The sequence below is a fragment of the Pteropus alecto genome, unplaced genomic scaffold, assembly GCF_000325575.1.
Source record: "Pteropus alecto unplaced genomic scaffold, ASM32557v1 scaffold20, whole genome shotgun sequence".
Classification (NCBI taxonomy): Eukaryota; Metazoa; Chordata; class Mammalia; order Chiroptera; family Pteropodidae; genus Pteropus; species Pteropus alecto.
In genome coordinates, this window is record NW_006436298.1 from 42,177,427 (window position 1) to 42,193,254 (window position 15,828).

At 33.4% G+C, this 15,828-nt stretch overlaps 1 protein-coding gene across 1 annotated transcript in view; it reads left to right on the plus strand.

The window, feature by feature from the left end:
- Positions 1–15,828, plus strand: part of HSD17B4 (hydroxysteroid 17-beta dehydrogenase 4) — a 79,954-nt gene that overhangs the window by 49,841 nt on the left and 14,285 nt on the right. Inside the window, 6 exon segments of the mRNA XM_006913306.3 lie at positions 227–292; positions 9,574–9,643; positions 10,264–10,370; positions 11,674–11,760; positions 14,464–14,550; positions 15,424–15,562. Of these exon segments, the coding sequence (XP_006913368.1) occupies positions 227–292; positions 9,574–9,643; positions 10,264–10,370; positions 11,674–11,760; positions 14,464–14,550; positions 15,424–15,562 (556 nt within the window).

Genomic DNA, 15,828 nt, shown 5'->3' on the forward strand with positions numbered 1-15,828 from the left:
AGGGAATGGCTCTGGTTATATGATTCCTTAAACAGGGTCATAATGTGAGTGAAGCTAGCAGTAATGAAATTTTAAATGTCATTATCTCTTGAACATATATTAAAATTTTTTATCCAGCTTGCAGATTTTATTATATTAAAACATGGTTGTTTATCATATACCAGTTTGGAGAATGAGAATAGCAATTATTTTGTTAGTATTTAATATATATATGTTTTTATTCCAGGAAACTGTAGCCATTCCCAGTAGACCTCCTGATGTTGTACATACGGACACCACCTCACTTAATCAGGTAAGATCATATTTTTGAAAAGTGATAAAGCCACCTACCTGATTGCTGACATTTTTTAATTTATAACTGACACCCTGTAATTTTGTGAATCTAAAAGTAGTGGCTTTACCTTCAACGTAATAAAAACAATGACATATTTCTGTGGTTGGAATTCATTTTTTCTAAATTTTTATTTATCAATTTTCTCCACTAGGTAGCAATATATATATATATATATATATAAAATGTTGAAATGAAATGGCTTTTCATTAGTCAGTTTAAACAGCATTATGCTTTGTTGGCAACAGAGTGGTTGCCTTCAGGTGACTGCCTAGGTTAGGTGAAGAACTTCATGAAAGCTGTAGAGAGCAGTTATAAAAAGAATTAAAAGGGAAATTTTAGTCATCCTTTTCTCTATTGGTAAAGAAAGCTGAACAACATTGCTTAGGATCAGATTATATTATGCTAACTTTAGCAGACAGGCAAAATAAAGCATCTTAGAAGGGCTAGGTGATTTAATCTCTTTTATTTGGCATAATTTGTTTTCTGATGGAGGATATAAAATGCATTATTGGGTAACATTCTGTGAGCACGCAAAGATTTACATAAGAAACAAAAGGTAGCCATAAAATGAGAAAAACAACTTCTTTTTGAGAGACCTAAAGATTCTTCTCTAAGGTGGCCAGAAGACTAACCATGCAGATACAGAACAATACATAGAGCTCCGAAGTTACATGAAGCTCTGTGAATGAGCGTATAATGACAACACATTATTTATAGTTATTTTTTATGCTAATTTTGATATGCTTGATATGAAAACTTATGCAGAATTTATGTTTGCTGGCAAACAGAAATATAATTACGTGAGCCAGAAAGAATTAAGGTTGGAACATATTAATTGTATTTTTTTCTGCGCTATATAATTGGATGATGGAAAGAACAGTACATTTGCTTCTCAGATTAGTTTTTGCCTTTAAATGTTTTTCTAATCCCTGTTTCTTATCATTTTCTTAAGAACACACGCATATTTATATTCAATTAAAACTTCATAGTAAAATTAATTTTTTTAGGGCACTATAAAAGGGAAAAGGCTTCATGGTTTCATGGTGCAGAAAACCCAACAATGCTCTTTCATTCTTGGGTTACTGAATTAGTAAAATGTATTTGCTATAGGTAAGAAAAATGAATAATTTCCAAGGCTTGAATTTCTACACATAGTAGTAGAGAGATTTTCTTTCTTTACTTTTTCAGACGAGTAGAACTTTTTGTTAGCTTTTAGCAGAATTGACTTTTGCAGTGTGATAAAGAACAGTTTTTAAGTTAACAAACATTTTTTATATAAATAAGGAGCACCCATCATCTGACAGAGGTTCCTGACCTCTGTCTTTAGATTTCTCAAAAACAAAGTTTTCTTTTCTCATTTAATGGCTGCCTTTTGTATCATATGGTCATTGGAGAATATGATGAAAGCTATATACTATTTTTTCAAAAAACATTTTGCATAAAACTTTGTATGAATTTCAGGGGATTTGTGGATTGTTTAAAATGATCTGTGCTGTAGGAAATAGAAATCAAGTAGAAGAAATGTGATCTGTTGTCAAGGAGCTGAAAGGACACTTGGATACTCAGTAGGCAGATGTCTGAATAACTAGGGCCCCTATTCCAAGCAATGAATGATTAAATACAAAGCCTCGAATTGTAGAGTAAGTGCTATAGACATTCAGAAAAGTGATAACTCATTAGGGAATGATGCACAGAAGGATTTGACAGGAAAGATGGGACTTAGCTGAACTAAAATGGTGTATAGATAATCTCTCTTTCCAGAGACGTAGGGCTTGCAGTGTGGCTGAGAATGAGTAACGATAGCAGACTGTAAGAGCATGTGTACAGTAAGAATTGGAGCATTTACATTGGAGAGGAGGAGGAGATGATTGTGGATGGGCATATAAATTTAAACAGAAGAGGAAATAAGGAAAAATTATGCCATTATAGCATAAACTTTGTGCTAGGTATTTAAATAAGTACTGTAACTTTACAATCAGTAAGAAACTGGCAACCAACCATGTTTTTAGCTCTACTAATGTTACTTCTGGGATATTCTATTTATCATATCTGTAGGAAAACTTCTTCATTATTAAGCCGGTATGACATTTCCAGTGTACTTTATAAATAGAAATAAAAAATTCATCTTCAAAAATATAATTAATGAATAGAAATTTCATCTTCAAAAATATAGAAAGAACAAAGAATGAATAGATGAGATGTTAGGCTTTGCATTTGGGGAGAATGAAAATAATTATTTGTAGTTTCCCCAGATACATATCTAATACTACTTATTCTAACAATTAGGATTTTAGCTATCAACATTATTAAATAAAGTTAATCTTTGGTATATTATCATTTGGTATATTTATTATAGTTATGCTATATATTAAAATATAATTCTTTATTAAATTACCATGTGTATCATAAGTAACTACCTTTTTTGCTTTGTTTCGAAACAATGATTTATTACTTTTCACTTTTCTGTGAGTTGACTGGGTGGTCCTCTGCTGCAGATGGTGTTGCTTGTCATGTAGCTGTTCTCAGATGGTGTCCAGGCAGCACGGGAAGGTCCAAGATGGCTTCTTTCACAAGTCTGGGGTCTTGGTGCTGGCTGATGGCTGGATGCCTCCAGTTTTCTCCATAGGACCTCTTTCTTCATATGGTGTCTCATCTTCCAGGGACTTTCTGTATGGCCTTCAGTGGGACTTCGATTTAGGTTTCTGGAGTGTTTTTCTTTGTAGCTTCTTCCTCTTCAGTACATACACAGAATTCCAGCTGCAGAGAACTATGATTTTGATCTCCTTATGTTGTTGGGACTGTTTTGCTATGTTTAGATTTCCCTTCTTGCCCTACAGTCTGGAACATGCTGTCAGGCAGAAAACTTGTGGTGATTGTAGAGTTCATCTTTTTTATTTCTCTTACATGAAGAATCATAATCCTGCACTGCCCACTGTCCAGTGTGTAAAGATAGTGTCTCCCTTCCCCCTTAAAAAAAGTTTTTCTAGTTGTTTACAGTGGAAGATTAAGTCCATTCCAGGAACTTCATAATGGCCAGAAGTGGAAGTCTTTTTATATACCTTTAGTACTTAATTTTCTCATTACTATTTGGTTTTTCAGTTTTCTTGTTGTTGTTTGGTTTCTACTTGTTACATTTCTAGCTGTTAAAGAGCCTATTTTATTTTCTTGTTTTTATCTCCCTAATTGTTCCCATTTTGTAGGATGCATTAATTTTACTTTTTCAGAACATTTAACATTTATATATTCTTCCACTCTCCCATTTTTTAGTCTTAGATTTGCAATCGAATACATCAGTCCCTTTGCTAAAGTTTCCCCCATCATGTGGTTAGATAAAGTGTCTCCTGTAGTAGATTTCCACAAGAAGGGCTCATGTGTCTAGTATTCCTTTGGTTACTATGTATTTAAAACTTTTTCTATATGTTAGGTACTTGAAGGACATCTTGAGTTTCTTAATAATGGTGTTCCATTGTTGCCTTGCTTTATATGTTGCTTTTGAGAAGTCTCATCCCAGTCTAATGATCTTACTCTAAGTTACTTGATTTTTATCTTTGAGGCCCTTAGGATTTCTGTTTTCCCTTTATCTTTAAAATCTAGTAGTTTTCCCCCCCTTTTTAAATCTCCCCCCCACCCCCTTCCACCCCTGAACTATGGATGTTGCCATTTTCCCCTGAAGAACGGGATCTCTGAAGGCAGGGCGTCTCCTCCCACATGCTGCAGTGTGCACTTGGGGCCTGGCATCCCCGGGGTATGGTCCGTGTCTCCACCTGGGGCACGAACCCAGACCTTCTGCATGTAAAGCAGATGTGCTAATCACTACACTATGGAGCCACCCCTAAAGTCTAGTAGTTTTGCTAGGATATGTCTCAGTGTTGCTCATTCCAGGTCAGTTTTCCCATGTAGCTAGTGGACCTTATGTATATTCAGATCTTCTTTCATTTCAAAAAGATCTCTAGGATTATGATTTTCATTTATTTTATTTTATGTTATTTTTTTCATCAAGTATTCTAATTATACGTACATTGGGTCCTTTTTGTCTTTCTTTCAACTACTTTCTCTGTCCTTTTTTTAGTTCTTTCTCGATTCCATTTCCATTTCTTGGTTCTTTTCCTCTCTTCTATGCCCCTTTTAAAATTTTTATTTGAATATATTCTCCTTTGGGTACCTTATAATTTAGTCTTCATTTCCGTTATGATTTCGATTTTTTTCTTCCATTTCTTTTCAGAGTTTAATCATTTTTTTTGAATTTCACATTCAAGGTGTTTGTTTCAAATCCCCGAATGCTTGAGTGTTGTATTATAGTTTCCTTCTGTTCGGTAATTGTTTGGTTTGAGGAAGTTTCATTTATTATAATGTTTTGGTTTTTATTTTTTATTTTTTAGTCTTATAAGTAGCTTTGTACAGATGAAGATTACTTACAATATGCATTCTGTGAGTAAGTTTGGTAGTTTGGGATAGTTTATAAGATTCCCTCTTTAAGGAATTCAAGATTGCCATCTTCTGTCAGTCTAACAGAGTACATTTTCTTTAATGCTTTTTAGAGTGGGGCATTGTGGAGAGGTGTTTTATTAAAAAAACTTTTTTTTAGTTTCCTTCTTGCTTCTTTTTTTTCTTCATCATTGGGGTGGCGGGGGCGGGCCATCTTCATTTTATTCTTTTCTCTCCAAGAAGTATTTCCTTTCTGGGACTACCATTTTGAGGCCCGCACACTTTTATTCTTTTCTCTGTAGTCAGTGCTCTAACCTTCCAGGATTCTTCTCAGCATTTTTGTCCTTAAGGGGGACTTTCTCTGTCTAGAAATGATTTTTTTTTCTTTTCCTCTTTTCTCTTCCATGCACTGCTTCTGTACTCTCCCTCCCCACTCCTATAGTAGCTTTGAGAGGATGCTCAGAAGATAGCTTCGCTGGAAATTGGTGTTTGTTTTTCTATTTATAGGAATTTGAAATTTGCAGTATTCTCTGTCTGCGGGCTTGGGAGCTGTGTAGTTTTATTTGTTCTTGTTACTCTGTATGCTTTTTTGGAGGATGTGAAAATTTGGGAAGTACTAATGTCTGAACCTTTTTATCAGTTGGTTTGACTTAATGGTACAATTTTAAAAAATAAAATTAAGAACTAATTTATTTATATAGAAAATCCTCCTACTCACATTTAATATACAAATAAGATAATATGTAGCTGTTTTTCTTAGTTTTATTTGTGTGTGTGTGTGTGTGAGAGAGAGAATTTTAGTGATTTTTTTATATCTAGGAAGAAATGAAAACAAGAAGCTTTCAGCTTTCCTTCTAAAATATGAAAACCTTTCAGAATATTCAGAAAATAAACTTTGACTGTTCTTTATTATTTGACTGTTCTTTATTATTTTGCCTTATGATTGAATTTAGTCAAACATCCAGTCAGCTGATTTTAGTCATTTCTCATGATAGATCTTTCTTGGCTTTACTAACTCTGCTGTCTGTAGGAAGCAATACTATCATTGAAATAAAATGAAGAATTTCATTTTCCTTTAATCACATTTTTTTCATTTGTAGGAATGACATCTCTGGAATAAGAATAGTGGTACTAATCTTAAAAACTTGGTTATACTGTTGCTAAAACATTTTAAAATAATAGCTCACATTTATTGAGGTATTAATATTTATCAAGGATAATGCTTTGTAAGAGGTTTAATTAACCTCTCAGTTTTTTAAATGAGAAAATTTACTCATTAATTAATGGCAGAGCTGGATATGAACCCAGATCTGTCTGGTGCCAGATCCCATGATCTTTCATGTGTGTGACAGCTTCCCGTTCAGACCGTAAAGTGTATCTTTCATTTGTATGCAACATGATGATGTATATTTGCCTAGTGTTTTGTTTGTAATGTTCTTTTTAAAAATTAGCATTTAATCCTTCAACATCTTATACAGAATCTTATAAGTCACCACTATTCGATAATTGTTGATTTGTTTTAGTTATTTTTCAAAGACATATAAAGGGAAAAAAATACTGAGATTGAAAAAGTGAATAATTTACAGAACTATCATGTAGGATGATGGGGAAAGGAAAAAGCTTATTAAAATTTTACAAAGTATATTAAAAAGGAAATGACATTTTTCTAATGTTATTTTCTATAAATAAAATTTGTTAAAAAAGGATAATCAATAATTAAGAATAACAAACAACAATAAGAAAGTCAGGTATGCTAATCTTTACACAACATTTTAATTAGTCTTGGAAAGCTTAATCCAGCAATTTCTGAAAAAAGGAAGAAGCCTTAAGGGGTCAAATTAATATACAGATACATTAAATACTTATTGTTAGCTGTTTTGTGAATTTCTTCCTTAGGTACTGAAAAGTACTCTCAAGTTTGAACAATGCCCAATTTCAGTGACTTTTTTTCTGTATCGTTATCTATATATCTTTGTGCTATTCCTGCCTTATCTAAGTAAAGAAGTGATATGAAAATCTGGACTAAGCAAAAATTTAATCTTAATAGCAAGCTATCTGTTTTCTTGCAAGATGAGCGGATGCTCAGGATTTAGTGTACCAGGAGAATGAAAGTTTGTGAGAAGTCTTTGATGTATATATGTCTAGTAATGTGTTACAAGCTTCAATTTAAAACACCCTGTTAAGAAAGTTGGCATAAGTTTTGCTTGGTTAAAAGAGGCTATAAACATTTACCTTATCTTCAGTGTATTTTTTTTTAATTAGTTTCAAGTATACAGTATGTTGGTTAGACCTCTATATAGTTAGTAAAATGATCCACCCCCCATTACTCCCTCCCTTCCCTGACCCTCCACCTAGCCAATGTATTATTAATGCTAACTGCATTCCCTATGCCGTGCTCCCCATCCCCGTGACCATCCATCAGCTACTAATTTGTACTTCTTTAACCCTTCACCCCATTCTCCCAACCCCCTAAACCCCCTCCCCTCTGTCCATCACCAAATTGTCCAGTATATTTGTGAGTCTGTTTTTAATTATTTTGTCCTTTTTATTCCTTAGATTCCACATAAGTGAAATCATAGTGTTTATCTTTCTCTGTCTGACTTAAATACCTTCTAGGTCCATCAAAGCAATACCTTTTCCATCTCATTCCTTTTCATATGTAGGGGTCTTGTTTTCTTATCCTTTCAGCCACTCTGTCGTTTGATTGGAGCATTTAATTCTTTTCCATTTAAGGTATTTATTGATAGGAATGTAGTTGTTACCATTCTTTATTCCTGTTTTTGACACATGTTTTTTCTTCTTAAAGAAAGTCCCTCCAACATTTCCTGTAATTCTGGCTTAGTGGTGATAAATTCCTTTAGCCTATTGTGTCTGGGAAACTCTTTATCTGTCCTTCAACTCTAAATGGTAACTTTGCGCTTTGTTGGATAAATTATTTTTGGTTGTATATCCTGGGTCTTCATCTTGTCGAATATTTTTTGCCAAGCCCTTTTGTCCTGCATAGTTTCTTTTGAGAAATTAGCAGCCAGTCTCATGGGGGTGTTTCCTTATAAGTAATTATTTCTTTTTCTCTTGCTGCTTTTAATATTCTTTCTTTGTATTTAACTTTTGGCATTTTGATTATGATGTGTCTTGGTGTGGGCTCCCTGATTTTTGTAATTCTCTGAGCTTCCTGGGGTTTTACGTCCATTTCCTTCACCAAATTAGGGAAGTTTTCCATCATTATTTCTTCAAACAGCTGTCCAACATTGTGATTTTCTTCTGTTACGCTGATCAGACGAATATTTAGAGCCTTAATAGTGTCCCGTATCCTCCTTAAATTGGCATCTTTTTTTTTTGCCATTCTGATTGAGTGTCCTGATTGGCTTTCCCATCCTCTAGATGAGGCATTTGATCCTCTTCTTTATTCACTTTGTTTATTCCTTTGTTTATTCCATTTAATATACTTCTCATCTCAAATAATGTGTTCTCCATTTCAGACTGATTCCCTCGTATAATTCCATCTCCATTTTTACCTCTTTGTTGGAGCTCTCTACGTTTCCCAAAAGTTCATTGAGCATCTTTATAACCAGTGTTTTGAACTCTGCATCTCTTAGTTTACTCTTCCCATTTTGGCTGCCTTTCCGTGTCTGTTTCTATGTACAAAGCAAAGCTCCTAAGTCTCTCAGTCTTATTAGTGTGGATTTGTGAAGTAGGTGTCCAGTGGCACAGTCCTGAGAGGGGTTCAGCTGCAGGCCAAACTTAGCCCAAGCCTCTACCCCTCTAGGGCCACCTGTTAAGATTCAACAAGCAATCCACAGATGCTGTGCTTATAGTTGCCTCAAAAGGCCACACCAGAAACCGAGACCAGCTGCCTCCACCAGTGTGAGTCTCAACAAGGAGCACCTGACTCGCTGAGGATACACCTGGATGTGGCTTGGGTGGGGCTGCGAGTTGAGAGAGACAAGGTTTCAGGGAATCTTTTAGGCGGAGTGACCTCTGTTAATCAGTTTGATGACATCACAGCTATGGCAGCGCTGTGTCTGGCACACTGGTAGCGGGGAGGGCTCAACAGGGTACAGTGGATATTGCCAGCACTTCTGTACTGAGTGAGTCTTGCCTAGGCCCATCACTCCGACAGTATCTCCTTGTAAGGTAAGTCCCTGGTTCCCCCCTGCACGCAGCCGAACGGGCACTGGTGCTTAGAGTGAGCAGGTCCCTCACTGCGAAAATCCACTCGGGCCACGGTGTCTGCGTCTGCCTCTGCCGTAACCTCCGTCTCACTCAGCCGCTCGGGATCAGGTCGCCCTGCCTCCTCGCCCCATCCTACTTTCTGCCGTTGCAGGGTGCTGTCTTGGATTTCTCCCTAGTTGTATGGTTTGTTAATCTAGATCCCAGGCAATTTTTCCTTGCTGCTGCTCCTGGTTTCTGTCACAACTTTGATTTGGTTGCCATTGGGATCAACAGAACCTCTATCAGCTATGCCATTTTTTTTCTCTCTCTTTGTTGTATTTTAATGAGAGTAGATTTATGGATTCTTTTTTGTGAATTTCTCTTTAGGCATTGGTAACCATTGTTATCCCCAGATGTAGCTTTTGGCTCCCCTTCCTGTTACTTGACAGCCTTCCCCCTTTTCAACTGATTTCAGTGGTGAATGTTATAGAAAGCATTTAATTTATAGTTAATCTTTTTCTGTTAGAAGTAGTTATTTTTCAAAGCTTAGGTACATTATGATGCATTTTGTGTGCAATAACCAGCCATATTTCCTGTTTTTCTTTTAATGTATTCTAAGAAAGCACTGAGTGCTAATTTCATTTATAATTCTTTCTGCACAGGCTGCTTTGTACCGCCTCAGTGGAGACTGGAATCCCTTACACATTGATCCTAACTTTGCTGGCTCAGTAGGTGAGTTGTTAATGATATATACCAGTGAAAAATAATAGCTCAGTTACCTAAATAGTACTTAAAGACATTGCTACTTATGACTGGTAGTTTGAATAACATTTTAAAAATAGCCCTCTCCTAACACATTTATGCAAATGATATGGGAAGGTAGGAAGTAGTGTTCAGAAAATGGTGTACTTGAAATTGAGATTATGATGGAAGGAAGCTCCTGCTAGTGCAAAGTCTAGGATAGACTATGTGGGTGGGAGTCAGTTATAATGAAGGGCAAAGGCAAGGTCATTGGAAGAGACAGCGAGGGTCTGAAAGGTTAGGGAAGGATTGTCTACATACAGGGACATTGAAATACTATGAATGATTTCATGGTTACAACCAAAGCTAAACAAAACAATGATTTGTGTTCCCAGAGCTTCTTTCTTTTCTTTTTCTTTTTTTATTTCATAATTATTGCCCAGGAGGTATTATTTATAAAATATTTTCCATGTTTCTTAGAGTAGAAAGTATAATTCATGCTAATGCAGTTTAAAGATATACTTTGAAATCCTGAATGAACAATTCTTTCTTTTTAAACATGAAATGTGCCTATGTCTAGCTAAATTCTCTCTCTCTCTTTTTCTTTTTAGGTTTTGACAAGCCCATATTACATGGATTATGTACATTTGGATTTTGTGCCAGGCATGTTTTACAGCAGTTTGCAGATAATGATGTGTCAAGATTCAAGGCAATTAAGGTATGTGTATATTATTGCATAATGTGAATGTTAGTTCTTTTTGTTTGTTTGTTTTTGGAGAAGAAAAGGAATTTTAGTGACTTTTAAAATCGATACTATACTGAAGTAATATACATTTTTATTACATTGATTTAGCAATCAACACATTTTCTTTTTGTAGTTAAAAAATCCCTCTATTACACATTCATCATGAAGGATATATACAGTTAAAATTTTAACATTAATTAGATTGTTTTATATATTAATTAGGAGCATACATATATCAGCATATTATACCTTCACAAAAACTTGAGGTTTACTATTTTTTAATTTACCTTAATTGAAAATGTAAAGTGGCTGCATTTGAACTCTAATAAACATATACTTATATCAGTATGACAGTTGCATACTGATTTTAGTTTTTGTACTTTTAAGCTGGTTTCAAGTTCTCGTCTGTTATAAATTACAAAGAAAACCATCTCTGCACACTATCTTTGCATATGTGTAAGTCAAAAGGTACACACTAAAAAAAAAAAAATTTAGACAGTGTTAAATAAGCTCCCAAAGCTTTTATCAGTTTGTGCTCCCTGCAACAGTGAAAGTGCATTTTCTGATGCCTTGCCTTTGATAACACTGATTATTATCATGCTTTTCATTGTATTTTAACTATTTTTATTATTATCCAATATGTATACAGCAAATAAAATAGTATAAAAAATTATAAAATAAAAAGTAGGATTATTTGTCCTATTTACCCACCCCAGACCTTATTCCCCAGATAATTAGTACCAATTCTTTGTTTTATTTTTCAGTTACAGTTGACATATCATATTATATTAGTTTCAGGTAACGACATAGTAATTAGACATTTCAAAGTTATAAAGTGATCACTAAGTCTGTTACCCATCTGACTCCATACCTAGTTATTACAATATTATTGACTATATATCCTGTTCTGTACTTCACATCTCTGTGAGTACCTCTTTTAACTGCTTCTTTTAAATTGTTCTGGTGGTGATGTGTGTGTGTGTGTGTGTGTGTGTGTGTGTGTGTATTTAATATAATTATGTTTCTGTTTTCCGATTTGCCAGAATTTGACACTATTTACTGACAATACTTTGAAAGAAAACGAATTAGCTTACATTAACGATATCCTTTCTCTACAAATTTTATCATATTATTTTTATTTCTTTATGAATTTAAATATATTTAAATCTCTCTTTTCTCCCTTGTATGCACTCTAACCTCCCTCCCAATTTGTTTCCTCACAAGTAGAAAAGTTTTATTTTAAAACATTTTTAACCCCAAAACTTATTTTTTAAAGGTTCGTTTTACAAAACCAGTATATCCTGGACAAACTCTTCAAATTGAGATGTGGAAGGAAGGAAATAGAATTCATTTCCAAACCAAGGTATGATTAATATTTTGCTACCCATTTCACCATACTCAATAATTATGTTTTATCTTAACTTTTTTCTTTTTCTTTTTCTTTTCTTCTTTTTTTTTTTTTTTGTTATTAGTATGGATATGAGACAAAACCTAGAAAGTTTCTTTTTAGTGGTAACTTTTAATTGGAAATAAGATGCCTCCGTACCTTGTTTTTCATTTTATTTTCAATTAAATTGATTCCTGTCTGTGTAGCAGTGGTACAGCTGTTGTGTAAATCCAACCAACCGTATCTTTTTGGCTAAACCAGTCAGTCAAATTATTGTCAAAATATAATCTTCAAAAAATTGAAGGCATGGCTCTCAGGCTGATTTACGTGAAAACATGACAAAAATGTATTAAATTCCTTAATGAAGGAGATAGCAAGATGATAAAACTGGTTCAAAAGAGAATTAGAACAACAGTGCTTAATATAGTCCAATAGGAAAAGCATTCTAAAATAATTTTGCTGAGAGACAAAACTATTTAATATCCTATAGAACAATAAAATCATATCCTTTATGGTTATGTTTTTTACTGGACAGAAATCATATGCATCTTGATCACACAAAAATCCACAAAATAACATTTTATGTCTCAGAGTCTAAGCCTAATTGTAGGTGACAATACAAGTAAAAGTATGACTTCCTGTAGAGTTAAGTAATTTTTGGGTGAGGCTGTTAGCAGTACTCAAAGAAATACTAAAAGAACATGCAACTAACCTTTCATTTGTAAGTTTTTTAAAGGTCATTTTTGTTAACACAGTTGACCAGGCTGATACTTTTTGGCATAATCATTTTGTACTGCAGAGAAGGTTGGTGTTAAACAGTTTAAACACTACCACCTATAATAACTAAACACTACTACCTATAACAGCTTCCAGTTATTGAGTACCTATAGCAGGCTATACCATTATCTCTAATATGCATAACAACTTTACATTTACTATCAGAAAATCTAGGTTCAGGTTTCCTAAATAACTTTCTTATGGTCACTCAGAAAGTGCTGGAGCTGGAATAGAAACCTAGGTCTGCTTGACTCAAAGCTTAGATCCCAGGACCCTAAATCTTTTTTACTGCATTATAATTTCTCTCATAAGTAAATAACTTTGTAGAACTCTTCTTTCTGTGGTTGTCTTCCTCATAATTACTTCCTGCTGCTTGCAATATCATTTTCTGCTTAATTTATGCATACTATTTATTTCACTTTTCAAATTCTTCCTGTCTTTTAGGCTTCAGTTCAAGCTCTGCTTGTTGTCCTTAGAGGCAGTCCCTTACTACTCCCCTCTTTCTCACTCATATAAACACACATTCTGGCTTTTTCTGAAATCTTGTAATTAATGTTTGTGCCATATAATCTGGAGCCCTCTTATTTTTAATTATTTTGTTTGTTTTATTTTTTGAATAAGATTATGAATTCAAAACTAGTTTAGGATCATGACTATATTACATGTTTTTATTTTCCCACAATTCTAGTAATGAACAGTACAGAAATAATCCCTATGGATACAAACTTGCAGGGTTGATAAATAATTTAATATCTAAATATAATACATTGTTGCCATTTTGATAAATTGAAAGCATGTCTTATCTTTTCAGTATGTTTACTATTTTTGCCCTCAGTGATTAGAGGTGTTCTTTTCCTATTATTCTTTTTCTTATTATTATAAGAATCTTTCTATCCCTCTCTCCTTCCCTCCTTTCCTTCCTTTCTTTCTTCCTTCATATTGTATTTTAAGAAACATCTTAAACGAATGTTCCAAATGATATGCTTGGCTTGGTTACAAGAAAGTAATTTACCAAAGCATATTTTGTTCATAAATTGTCTCTTTTCATGCTTTTCACTGTAAATAATTTGAAATAAAATGAACAAAATTGTTTGAAAGATCTTTTTTTTTCTGAAATATGGTAGGAGGTAGTCAAGGGAGAATGATCTTGATTGTTAAAAATCAGTTTTAATAAATGCTACTTTAATTTTTAGATACTATCCTAGACATTTGTAGCAATACCATAATTTTATGAAAGAATAGCCATTGGAATAATTTTAGATAAATTATTAGGAATTAGAATTTGAGCTCTTTTAATCACTATTTTGATAAAAGGACTATTTAAGCATTTAGTTTATGCTGTCTACACATCCTATTTGAAATAAGAACTAGAATTATTATTTTAAAAAGACCACTATGGTCTGTTCGTAGCCAATTTTATTCTGTGTTAACATAAAAAAATGCATGTTGATTATCACTACCTCATATGGATATTATGGCATGCCTCCTGCTATTTATAAGAATTCAGCGGTTCTCTCCCTGGCTCCTCATTAGACATACAGTTTTGTTTTGTTTCGTTTTGTTTTGTTTTTTTTAAAAAAAAACAATGCTCAAGATCCACTCAAGATTATTTAAATTGGAATTTTTGGATGGGACATGGTCATAGCTATTTTTAAAAAGGGCTCCAGTTGATTCTGCTGGGGTTAATAATAGTTATATTAAATCAACAAGCATTCATGTTTATTCATCTTGAGGTTTAATTTATGAGCTTTTTATTTAATTTGGATTATTTTCTTTTTTACATGAAGAAAAAATGCAAATTTCTTTTAAATAACTTTATACCGTTTCACAATGAAATTGTGTTTTCATTGGAATCATCAGTGTGAATTGTTTACTTTTCTCCGCTTTTGTACCCCTTATAAGGTCCAAGAAACTGGAAACTTAGTCATTTCAAATGCATATGTGGATCTTGTGCCAGCATCGGATATTTTAGCCAAGATACCCTCTGAGGTAGGTTACCAGAACTGGTATCCAAGTCATTTTCTGATTTCTGAATTTCAGTTAAGATTACTTTAAGAATGTTCAGGCTATTTTAGAAAATTAAGAGCTGTGAAAGATTCTTAATTCTTGAACTAAAGGACACTAATTCAAAACTGCTTAGAATAAAAGGAAAATTTCGACAATACATTTAAAAAACTTTTTCGAGGGGATATTGGGGTATCTTTTAAGAGAAAAGAATTAATTTTCTAGGTTTAGGGTACCTAAATCAGTTGTTGAATGAAAAATATCAAGCAAACAATATTTTGGAGAAAAATAGATGAAAAAGTTAAGTATCTTGTACTTTATCTTGATTTAAAGATTTGTATAAAGCTTTATATGTGAGCATAAAAACAATAATGTATTATATTTACTAAAACATTTTGTTCTGTATTAACATTCTGAGGCTTTAATAAAAATGTTTATATCTCTGTGTCCAAAATATTAACTTTGTAATGTTTATCATTGTCATACCTTTATCTTATGATTCTTACTTGTCATAAGCCATATTAGTAAATAAATGACTGAAGATTAAGATCTTAAGAATCTCAAATCGAAAACTTCTGAAGTTTTAGAGCTACGAAGAAATTCAGTCTTCATGAATTTTCATCCCATTTTACAAATAAACAAGCAAAGAAGTTGATTTGTCCAGTATCTACCTGCTGAAGTTAGTTAAGACATAGGTTGTCCAATGTGAAAGAGGTCTGATGTTAAAAATACTAGTTTGCCTTATTTATGTGCAGATTTTTGAAAAATCACCTTATCACACATATATTTTGTAATTACTTTTCTCCTTGAGTCTTTGCTGCAAAACTTTAAAAATTAAACTCTCTCTTTTTTTGCTAGGGTGGTGAGCTTCAGAGTACCTTGATCTTTAAGGAAATAGGTCACCATCTTAAGGATGTCGGGCACAAGGTGGTAAAGAAAATAAATGCTGTATTTGAGTGGCATATCACCAAAGGTGGAAATACTGCAGTTAAGTGGAGTAAGTTGTATCCCTGATTAAAATATTTTAAGGCAACTGTTGTAAATAGAGATAAAGTTTCCTTGTTATAATTGAAACCTGTGTCTTTGAAGGTAAGTAATCCTACCTTCTTAAGTAAGTTGTGTTTCATGGGAAGTAATAGGTTTCAGGATACCCAAAGACATGTAGGTTTTTTAGAGATGTAGGGAATCGATTAAAATGAAAATTCTGTTTTAAAGATTTTATTGTAATAACCTGAAATTAGTACTTTTAAACAGTCATCTTAA